Raw genomic sequence first — 12254 nt, 5'->3', positions numbered from 1 at the left:
AGGAAGATACCAGCACTCCAGGGGCTGGGCACCCCCTTAATAATTTTTCACAAATGTATCCAGTATAGTAGTTTGTAGAAATGTGCTAACAAGGCTTCTGGCCTTGAGCTGGGCTTTACAGAGATGTATACATTTTTTAAGATAAGAAGAAGATACCAATTGGGCTCCATGGTAACAGCTGGCAGGGGAAGAAAGAAAGGGGAGAAGGAGCTCTCCCCTTTCTCAGGTGTTGTCCTTGAAGTATTAACTTGCCTAAAACAATGAAGGAAAAAGCTGCTTTTGTGTGAACTTCTGCAGACTGTGAACTTCTGAGCCCCTCCCCTTACATGCTGGGTATAAAAACTCTGAAATTACTTGTATTCGCTGTTCAGGGGACTGATTGTAAGGGAGTTTTACTGTTTGGGATTGAAATTTGTGAAAGGGCACTGAATAATTTCAAGTTAAAAAATGGTTTTGGGCTTTGCATTTTAGAAAGGATATTGTTTTAGGCACATAAAAGCTTTCGGAGTGAAGAGAGGTAAGACAGAAAGATTGGGTTCTTTCAATGTTAGAAAAGTAAATTCAGTGAAAATCCCACAGGATACATCATAAAAAGGTGGGCCACTCAGAAGTCCTTATGAGGACTTTGGACCCACTTGAACTGTTGGAGGGGTGCACACATATTGTTAGTTTATTTAGGCATATTTCAGCCCGTCTCTGAGGAGGAGTCCTGGGGAAGAGGTAGAAATGTAAGCACCACTGAGAAGGCAGGCTGACAGCCTCATTCACTTTGAAATGAATATTCCCTCTTTTAATCCCAGCCTTGTTTTCTTTTAAATTTGTGATGATGTAACTTCATTATTAACACTGCTCACTTTTGAAGGAGAAGTAGGCAGTCATCCTTTGAACCTCATGGCAAATAAAGCTTGACAAATACCAGCAGGATTAACTAGAGTCTGGGGACGCCAGGGAAATTGCTTCCTGGGAGATGTTCCAAGGGCGTGCCCAGCTGTGGTTAAAGTCCAGGAACTGAATGCTCCCAGAAGGCACAGAATTTAAGGTCCAGGATGCCCCTAGATGGGTGGGTCTCTGGAAGTCCTACAGACTGAGTTCAGGCTGCTTTAGAATTTTCTCTAGAAGAGACAGAAGGGAAGGCTGAGCAACGGGCAGAGAGTGAGATCACCTCCCCCAGATCAAAGAGCTGGGCTAGTCGGTGAGTTTGTGCCTTGGCCACTACATGTGAATAGGACAGCATGAAGACAGGACCAGGTCATCTCTCACATGTAGGAGATGGGGAGAAAAGGGAGAGAAGGGGACCTCAGGAAAACAGGAGGGAGAGCTTTGGAGAGAGGAGGCAGGGCAAGGAAGGCTCCGGGGGCTGCATAAGCCAAATGTGCTGTGTGAACATAGGAATGCACCACAGTGAGATGATGTGTACGAAAATGTGTTCAGAGCATTATAAAGGATTCCACAGTGTGAACACGCCTCGGCCTGATGGTCAAAATTATTGAGCATATTCTGCAAATTCTTTGCATTGTAGATAGCTTTTCATGACATCCTGGGAATGTCACTGTTTCCTCTGAAATCCTGACTGTCCCTTTCATGCTGAAGGTGAAGGAGAAGGGAGAAAGAGACAAGTTCTTCTTAACGGTGAAATTATTTTGATTTACTAAAATGTTTATTAAAGCTTGATGGTAAAGATATGACCCACAGTGTGACCCACAGAGGAATTATTCTCCAGTTTCACTATTGGCATACATCATTTTTTTAAGCTGTGCTTCCATGTCCAAAAGTTAGAACTGGGGATGGAAATTGTTTCTTGGACTATTGACATTACATTTCAGTTCAGTGAAAAAAGGAAGCCATGTATTTTTAAGTATTATTAAAACTAGCAAAATGATCTTTATTATTTAGTTTGATATTTTGAAATGAGTTCTGCCATTGATTATAATTGACAGAATTCATTTAGAATATTAACATATACTAGAACCTTTTCTGGAGAAAATGTCAACATCAGAAGGAATTTAAAGTAATTTTCACATCACCAGTAAAGTGCTGTGATGAGCAAAGTGTGCATATCTTTGATATGTAACTTGGAGTTTGCCCTGTCCTTGGAAGGAGAACAGAATATTTGTTGATGAACAAAATAGTAATATAGCTTTTTGATATTAAATAGAAATAAACTTTATATATCTCCATCTTGTCATAGGTTAAAGAGATTTCTAAGAGGAAAAACATAGATAACTATATTTCTTTATAGTTTAGTTGGATTCTATAGAACAAATTTGAAAACTATTACCTGATTAATATTTCCTTTACCAAGGATAACACCCCCAGCTATCCTTGTCAGTTGATAGAATAACTCAATATCACAAACAATGATCAAGGGACTGGGGTATAGCTCAGTTGGTAGAGTGCTTGCCTCGCATGTAAAAGGCCCTGGGTTCAACCCCATCACCACCACCACCACCACCACCACCACCACAAAACAATGATGATCAAGGAGCACAAAAATTTTTCTTTACTAGAAAAGTAAATTTAAAAAATTAAATAAGTAGAAGATAATGATAAAGATGTCACTATTTCAAGTTTGAAGTCCCAGGAATTCAGAAGAATTTTGGTGACAGCGATATATATCAGACAGAAATAAAAGTGGGTCTTGCTTTGGAAAACATCATTTGGGATAAAATTAATTTGAGAAATATCTATGGACTATGATATTTTACAGGCATGGTAAGAATATGGAGGTTAGAAGAAAATAACTGATGTAGCATTTTACAAAAATCTGATTGTTAGTTTCCCTTTCAACACTCTTTCTTTCCATTGTTTATTTATTTCCTGATTTTTTTTTTTATCATCCAGTCCTGAAATTCAACATCTGGGAAATCATCTCAATGCAAAACCATTCAATATCATGCCACATCTGCCCTCAACAACCTAAAACACCTCTTGATACTTGGTGGATGAGAAGCAGCTCAAGTGTGTAGCATGTGGTCTGATCCTTTGTGCCTTAGGGTCCTCTGTCCCTCACAAGCACACCCTGGATGCTGTCCCTGGGGAGCTGGGTTGGGGAAAGTACTGCTCACCTCCCTCCCTGCATGTAAAACAAGCTCCCGTACTCCTCAGGTTGGCATGTCACGGTGAAGCTGTCAAAACCAGAGGGGGCTCCTTTTCTGTCTCTAGATGTGCATCCCACTCAATTTGTAACATTTTATGATAGGGAGGAAATGCATTTATAAGGTACAAGCAAAAAACAAAATCTCCAGCTGTGGTCCACATACACATAATTAGGAGAAGCAAAACTATTCCCCAAGGAGAAGTGAGTGTCATGTTCTTCAATGCAGTGATATTTTAATGGACGTCTTCATAGAATAAGACCAGGCTCCAAGACTTGATCTGAGCTAGGAGAGTTAAAACACATCTGCTCTGTGAGTTAATGTGCACAGGGGTCCCCAGCAGGGAGCATCACTGACCTGGTCTAATCTTTCACTGGGCGGGGGTGGCGGAGGTGGGGTGGTAAGAGGAAGACATGAGACCCAGGATTCTACACTGAAGACCAATAACTGCAGGCATAGGCAGACCAGTGAAGGAAACATTCAGTACCAACTTTCCTGGGATCAGGGATGACGGTGACCTTCAGCAACAGAGATGCGTGATCATTGTTCCTCCTATGCTCTCTGTACCCATGAGTAAGCTTTTAGAAACTTTAGGACTCTTGTAGGTAAAATAAAGAAAATGCATACTGAAATCATTCTCTAAGGTTAAATGAGGAGCCTCATGGCTCAATGCTATTAAGGGAGGCAGGTGGAGGCTGTTGAGAAGGTCTTGCCTGCCTCAGATGCCCCGTGCAACAGAGGTTCTTGCTGCACCATGCACTGGAAAGCTGAATGAATAGGTAAGCTTCTGCCTTCCCTGGGATTTTCAGATAAGGCAAATTATTGAGGATGAAGTCAGGAAACCAGACGTCCAGCCCCGTCTTCGTCCTGCTGGGCATCTTCAACCACAGCCCCACCCACACCTTCCTCTTCACTCTGGTCCTGGGCATCTTCACAGTGGCCGTCATGGGGAACTCCACCATGGTGCTCCTCATCCACCTGGACACCCAGCTTCACACCCCCATGTACTTCCTCCTCAGCCAGCTCTCCCTCATGGACCTCATGCTCATCTGCACCACCGTCCCCAGGATGGCCTTTAGCTACCTGTCTGGCAGGAACTCTATCTCACTGGCAGGCTGCGGGGCCCAGATATTCTTCTATGTGTCCCTGCTGGGAGCCGAGTGTTTCCTGTTGGCTGTCATGGCCTACGACCGCTACGTGGCCATTTGCCATCCCCTTCGGTACTCCATCCTCATGAGTCAGAAACTCTGTGTGCTCATGGCGGTGGCTTCCTGGATCTTGGGGTCTCTTGATGGCATCATTGTGCTGGCAGCTGCCCTATCGTTCTCCTACTGTGGCTCTCTGGAAATCCATCACTTTTTCTGTGAAGTGGCTGGCCTCTTGCCTCTCTCCTGCACAGACACGTCTGTGTTTCAAAGGCTGATGTTCGTCTGTTGTGTGGTGATGCTCATCCTGCCAGTTTCAGTCATTGTCACGTCCTATTCCCGTGTCCTCCGAGCTGTCCTCCGCATGGGCTCTGGAGAAAGCCGCCACAAAGCCTTCACCACCTGCTCCTCTCACCTCATGGTGGTGGGACTCTACTATGGGGCTGCCATGTTCATATACATGAGACCGGCCTCCACCCACACAGCAGAGCAGGACAAGATGGTGTCGGCCTTCTACACCATCCTCACCCCCATGCTGAACCCCCTCATCTACAGCCTGCGCAACAGGGAGGTGTCCAGGGGGCTCAGGAAGCTCCTGAGGAGAGGAAGGTTACTGTGACTTTCTCCAGCGTCTGCTGAGGGTCTGTCCAGGATGCTGGTCTTCCAGGCCAGGGGTCCATCTGCAGATTCTGACCTCAGTGGAGAGCAGGGGTTGCAGTTTTCCTCTGTGTTTGGAGAGATACCTCTGTGTTCCTGATTCATTCCCACCTGTACTTCAGGTTTACTGATGCTCAGACCTGTCCTGTCTATTTTAATCCTGATCCTTCTTTACTTCCTTCCCAAGCATTTAGGAACAGGGAATCTATCCAAATAACTTTTATGTCTATATAAAATATTTAGCATTTTATGACAGGGAGGAAATGAATTTCTAAAATAAATAAAATCTCTTAGAAATTTATTCTTTTTTCATCTTTATATTAAAAGTGGATACTTTAATGAGTCCAAAAGCAATTCATTCCTTTTGACTGCAGAATCATCCTTATGATTGTGATCGTCTTACTCCTCTCTCATTCTTACATCAGCCACGGATCTGTTTGGAGAAGTTAGCAAACTCTCAGTTTCAGGAACTGCTGGTCATAATTTTTTGCACAGCTCAAAAGTGACTTATTATACATAATCCCATAAAACTCACTAAAGTTTTATTGAAAAATATTTCTGGCCTCTAAATCTGTCCAAATTAATTAATTAATATCCATAAGTTGCCCATACTTTGATAAAACATTTATGTTCCCAAGCTGTTTTCACAAGATTGTAATCTGTGTATGTAAATCTGCAATATTTTTGAGAATTGAAGCCAATCATTGCCTGGATTTCTGTGCTTTTATTTTAAATCCAATCTTTGTTGCATCATGTGTATTATTTAAAAAAATTTTTTCTAACTAAACCTTCAGCTTATGCTTTTATGACCATGTGTTATAATCTATTTCATTCCTTGGGGCACTATAAAATATTTTTGGACAAGTAGAATATTCTTAATGCTTTTGTTTTAGGTAAATTTAACAAGGATAGGTGTACATTTCAGTGGATGTTAATATGTTCATATATTTGTGCAAACATCACTCCAAAAAGAAATCTCATAATCTCTAGCAGTTATTCCTCATCCCCTCCTTCCCTGTCCTTGGCCAGCACTACTTTGGCTATAGATTTGCCTGTTGGGACGTCACACATGAATGGGATGTGGTCTTTGGACTGGCTTCTACTTAGTATAATGTTTTCATGTGTCATGTGGAAGCATGATCAATGCTACATTCTCACATGCAAATTAGCAGTATTCCTTGGAAAGATTGTCCTACATTTTATTTGTTCAGTCAATAATAATTAAGTCTTTGGAATATTTTCTTATTTTGACTCTTGTGAATAATGCTACCTCAAGCATTCATGCACAGGTTTTCATGAGACATGTTTTCAAACCTCCTGTGTGCATACCTGGAGGTGGATTTGCTCCAGCACGTGGAAATTCTCTTTAATTTACAGACACTGATCATCTGGTTTTCATAGTGGCTGCAAACTGTTTCCTCCAACAATGTCTGTGGGTTTCAAGAGCTTCACATCCTACCCATCCTGTGTTATTCTCTCCTTTTTGGGTTTTAGCCATTCTATTGGGCATGAAGTTGTATTTCATTCATTGTGATTTTGATTTATATTATGACTAATGATATTGAGCATTTTTCACTTGCTTGTGATCATTTGCAATATACCTTTGAAGGAATGTCCATTAAGATTCATTTCAACTTGATTGTCTTTTTGGTTTTAATTTGTCAGAGCACTTATATCTTCTAAACCTTATACCTTTGTCAGATGTATAATTTGCAAATATTTTCTCTTATTTGGTGAGCTGTCTTTTAACTTTATTTAATGTTTTTGGATTACAAAACTTATGCTTTTGATCGAGTTCAACTTCTGTTTATTCTAAGAAATATTGTTTAAACTAAGTCAGAAAGATGTAGGCATAGTTTTTCTTTAAGAGCATGGCGGCTTTCATTCTTGCATTAATACAGACCTATCCTGTAGTGGGAGGTACTGTTCAGTTCCATTCTTTTGCAGGTGGCTATCAAATTGTGATAGTACCATTTATTTTTTTAAAAAATTCGTGATTTTCCTCTTGAATTGATTATATACACTCTTAAAACCTGGTTAATCATAGATTCACTATTTACTTATGGATCCTTAGTTCTGTAGTAGGGATCTGCCTCTCTGTCTTATGTGACCTGGAATATGACAGTGTCATGGTAGGCTCAAAGCTAGGAAGTGAGTTTCTCAATTCTGTCACTCTGGCCAGTTTCAGCTATGCTAGGTCTCTTGAATTCCTGTGTAAATGTTGGAATCCTCATGTAAATTTCTGAAAAATGTAACAGCTGAAGGTTTTGGAGGTGCTATTATAGTGCAGATTGGTTTTGGTGCATTCTACTTTAATACTCAATCTAATTTATAGATACATTACTTTCTCTCAACCTTCCTACCTTGTAACATTTTCTAGTCCAGGGGTGTTCCGATTTTTTTTTTTATTATTTGCATTAATTGATAAGAGTTTATTCACTTTTATTCTTTTACAAATACATTAATTTTTCTGATCACATTTTTCTGGTTATTCATTGCTGATTTTAGGATGCTGCTTTTTGATATGTAGATGATGCTACAGTTCACTGTGGACAGAGGTAGCGTTGGATCAAGTTTAGAACGTGGAAGGATGAAACATTAGGCAAACAATTTAGCAATTAACCCCTTTGTCACCTCTCAATCTTGAGAGATTGGCCAAAATCATGGGCAATGGCACCACCTCCTACCACCAGCACAACTGATTTGTTTGATATTAGCACAGAATGCACAATTCATATGTCAAATTAATCAGAGGATTCTCACATTTTCCTCATGACTTTGTCCCTGGTTGTAATGAGATCGTCTTATGTACAGTGGATAACTGCATATGAGGATTTTGGGTTTTCCAATGAGCACCACACGTCAAGGCATGAGACGGTCACCAGGAGGATAGCGCTAAGAAACTGAAACAGACTTCAGAACAAAATCCTGCAGATTCCACACTCAGCAAAGCCAAATGGTCCAAAATCCAGGCAGCAAACTTGGTTCAACGGCAGTCGAGTTTTTGTTGGTAGTCTTTTCTTTGCTTTGGGCTCAATGGCAATTAAGAGCCACCATTCCCAGTGAGGAAGCCTGATTCAAAGAGGCATGCATTTTGTAGTTAGCGTTGGAACACGGATGACGATAATCTGGAGACACACTAAAAGAGACATAAAAGTTAGAAAACTTTGGTGTGGCCCATCTTGCCAACCTCCACTCAGTTGGCTGGTAAAAGAGTTTCTGGGTATTCCCACAAGCAGAGCAAGTGTTCACTTCCCAGGAGAAATGTCCTGGCTATAGGGGCAATATCTACAGAAACAGCTTTGCCAGTCACCTTTTAAATAAAACTCCCTGTCACAGTAAAATCATGGGAAATGTAAGAGTAGAAATACAGAATGTTCAACACTATGAATGAATTCTTAGTCAGACATGAAACCTTTCTAAAGCTTCATAAGGCCTTATTAAGTTTTTTGTTGATAAACATTTTCATCCATCTGTTGGAGGGTGGCCTGTGTCTGACTGTACCTGTGGGGGTCTGATTGGCTACAATATCCAAAATTTTTTCCCAACTTATAGGTTGACTTTAAATTCCATACAATCAGCTCCCCACTATATAAGTCCACATGCACACATACACACGTGTAGAGTGACCCCCCCCAGGAGCCCCACTGAAACCTTTCTTCAGTGGAAACCAGCTTTCCTTATTCTGTTACAATGTTGGTACTAACTTTGGTTATTGACCCCTTTGACCTTAGATTAAAGGAAATATCATGAGAATTTCTAGGGAAAGCTGTTCAGAAAGCAAAAGTGGACCAGGCCAAATAGCAGGATCAGAACCAGAGAGGGCACTAAACTGAGTAAGAAAAGTTCTCCATAAACTCAGTATGAAACTTGGGAGTTGGAAAAGGGAGCCCCATAGGAGTTCTTGACTGTGAACTGGGTCACATCTGCTCACCCTTAGTTCTGGATGGTTCTGAACTGGGCCCAGGGGGAGACTCCCTCCTGTATGGTCCTCTTACAACATACTAAAAGTGTCCATGAGCACATTGGGTGCAGAGAGCCCTACTAGAGCTTGTCTGGGGTCATTATACCAATTGCTCTTTCCTGTAGAAGTGTTTCCTGGGCCTTGAGTATAGGATGCGAGAAGGGCAAGGCACCTTGTGCAGGCCTCAGTCAGGCAGGGTTTCTACACCTGATCACACGTGGGTGTTCATTGGAGAGATCAGGGTACCCCTTCCAGTGAGTGTGGGGGAGCAAACTGATATGCAAAATATCAATAACAAACTTCCCCTGTATTCCCTAGGGTTCAGGATGACTCTCATTAGGGATATATAGCGGTTGGCAGGCTGTCTTTTCAGCATTAGTCTACACATCAAGCAATAGTTCTGATGTCTTGCTAGAGTATAAGCCTTTGCTTAAGTCATTCCCAAATTTTGGTCTTGTGGATTGTCCTGTGAGAACAGGGAAAGGACAGAGACAACTGGAAATGAGGGAAACGGGAGGTAAGTACGACTTTCATGGTGGCAGAGAAGTCTGTCCCCATATTCGTGGGAAAGCTGTCCACATCCAAGATGCTATTTGCTTCTGGTGAAAACTTCCACAGCCAGTGTCACCTTCATAAGGAGTGAGCAGCTCCAGGGTCTGGAGAGATTGAGATGTGGACTATCTCAGCCCTTTTGGTGTTGTGTGACTAGGCTATGACTTGGGACTGGGCACTTTCTGAGGAAACGAGGCTGCTTGGGCTCCCAGTCTTGTGCTCCACAGCATCCTGGTGAGGGCTTCATGTCAGGGGAAATCACAGGGCAGGAGCATGCTCCGGAGAGGTCACGTGGTGAAGAGAGCAAAACGCAAAACGCGGAGGAGCGGCCCCCTCACTCCATTACAGCAGTGAAGAGCACTTGGGAAAGTCGTCCACTCCTGTGAGACCCAGCCCCTCCCCAGGACGGGCATACTCTCATACATGGGTGGTCATGATCCTGCCACTCCACCTCCAAAGGTCCTCCGCTTTTTAATGCTGCTATCTTGAAGGACACAGCTGCTAGCCCATGACAGTGAGGGAACAAACCACATCTCAACTGTGGCATGGGCCCAGTTTGGTCCCGAAGCTGATCTTCAGCGCAGCTGGTGGGAGGAGCCACATGTGGTCTGCTCCAGGGGTCAAGAGCCCTCTTTCTGCGAGGTCATTTCTGGAAGATCCATTGTCCAGGTTCCAGATCATGAAGGGTATGGCTGTCTTCAGTTGGTGGGCCATAATAGTGGAACACACTAGGACACAATCCACGGAGGCCTTGCTCACTTGCACCAATATATGGGTGAGTGAGAAATGCCTGAGCTTCTGAAATTAAGGGCAAGGCTTTCAGGTAATTACTGCCCACACCTGCACAGCGGCCTGTCTACCAGCAGTGGTCTGTGTATGTGGCTCTAAGAGCGTGGTGGAGCTGAAAGGAGATGAGGTCCCAGCTGCCTCACTGCACACTGCACTCATGAGACTCAGTGCTGCTGTTGTCCCATCTGTGCTTCCTGCTGGGTGAAGGACTGGCACAGGCAGCAGCACACAGTGCAGGACCCTCGAGGGTGATGGCGAACACTTGCTTCCTGCCCTGTGTGCTCGCTGTGCTCTGTTTACAGCTGCATTAGATCCAACTCCCTCTGCTTCCAGTCAAAGAAGAACCTCATAAGCCGGCAGCCCTGTGACAGGAGCCTCAGCCTCAGGCATCTTGCACAGCACGTCTCTTCCTTGCCCCATTTTCTCTTACGCTTGATTTAAACAGATGTTGTCTACGTATCATGGCCCTGGGAGTGAGAGCCTATTTACATGTGTAAATGTATGTGCATGTGTGTCGGCTTGTACCGTGTAGCCCGGGTGCACAGCAGGCAGGACATGTGGGATGTTTTAAGTATGCAACTTGTCATTGGGACAATGTAGGGGTTCTGTGTTTGGAATTGGGGTCTCTGATAAACTTCATGACTGTGGCATGGGCCACAGGAAGTTTCTGGGCAAAGGCATGGAATGCCTGGCTGCTGGGGAGCTTCTGTGTAAATGACACCAACGCCTGGCTGCTGTGGCTATGTTCTTCACCAAGAAGCTCTGTTAAGAGTTTTATCAGTTTCAACCTTGATCTCAGGCACATAGCTCCTGGGAATAAAGGAACTTGCTTGCTAGATAACTACAATGTTTCACCAAGCTCTGCTGCTCCTGGATCTGATCATTTAAGGGTAACTTCAGACAATGTACTTTCTTGAGAGCTGCACAAAGCTCCTACCATTGCATATTGTAACTGTGGAATGTAACTGCAGAATAAAGGATCTCAGTGATACAATAAACAATAATGTAGTTATGGCACTAATGACCTAATGTAACCTACTGGTGTAAATAACTGTGGCCACTTGGGCAAGGGGACACTTTCCTGCCTCTGTACCTTATCTCTGTGTCTCCCCTTATTATTATTCCTTGCAGTACAATGACAACAGAATCACCTAATGGCACAGTTCTTGCACATGTTCCTGTGATTGTGATGCTTCACTGTGTTTGATAAGGGGCAAATTTATGTTCCCAAGGGAAATGGATCAGACTGCCATTAACATGAAAGGGAGTATTTATGGCCAAGGCAATCTACTGATTCGGTTAACTTTGCCAATTTTACTTTTAAAATGCTCCCCAAATTTAGACTGAAAGGTGCAATGGCAATACTGCTATGTTCTAACATGTCATTTAGCTGTTTTTGTAACTTGCCTGGTAAAACTGCACCCTCGGGTGCTGGAGATGTCTTCAGGGAAGTCTCATGTGCTCCCACGCAATGTACCATGCCACCATGGGCCCAAAGCCATGGGTCCCATGAGCTGTGGACCGAGCTTCAAACTGTGACCCCAATAAACTTCTCCTCACTTGAAGTTTATTTAAGTATTTGTTAAATAATAATAGAGAGATAACACCCCCACAACTAATTTCTCTTAGTTTAAATCATCTCGGCAGTCCCATGATGAGCTGTGGAGTCTAAAGCTTTTAGCAATGGAAGCCTCAGGGCTCAGAGAGAAGCAGATAGTCATCCCAACCACCTGTAAGTTTACAATTCACATAGAGTTTGAATCCTTTCAGATACCAACTTTGCTTTTCCAAACAGGTGCATTGCACTGTTTATTTAATAGGTAATTATAGGGAAGTCATGTGAAGTCCATTCAGATTGCACGTCCTGACCATTGCAGCGCTAGCTGCCTCAGCACCAGGCTGGACGTGGCGCTCAGACATACAGGTACAAGTTCCTTTCTAATAATGGCAACCCATGAGGGCAGCAGGGTGGAAGAAAAGAGTTCATTGCTTCATTTCTGTGACAGGCTGGTACTGCGGGCTGCTCTGAAAGCACATCTGCTGCCTGTGCCA

At 43.1% G+C, this 12254-nt stretch overlaps 1 protein-coding gene across 1 annotated transcript; it reads left to right on the top strand.

Moving 5' to 3' along the window:
* Nucleotides 1-3923: 3923 nt before the first annotated feature.
* Nucleotides 3924-4859, top strand: LOC113176647 (olfactory receptor 2M4). The gene has a single exon (XM_026381145.2). It carries the CDS (start codon nt 3924-3926, stop codon nt 4857-4859), a length of 936 nt encoding a protein of 311 aa, XP_026236930.2.
* Nucleotides 4860-12254: the final 7395 nt, after the last annotated feature.

This window comes from Urocitellus parryii, chromosome 1, assembly GCF_045843805.1.
Source record: "Urocitellus parryii isolate mUroPar1 chromosome 1, mUroPar1.hap1, whole genome shotgun sequence".
NCBI lineage: Eukaryota > Metazoa > Chordata > Mammalia > Rodentia > Sciuridae > Urocitellus > Urocitellus parryii.
The sequence above is the reverse complement of the archived record's forward strand: the minus strand, read 5'-3'. Positions and strand labels throughout refer to the sequence as shown.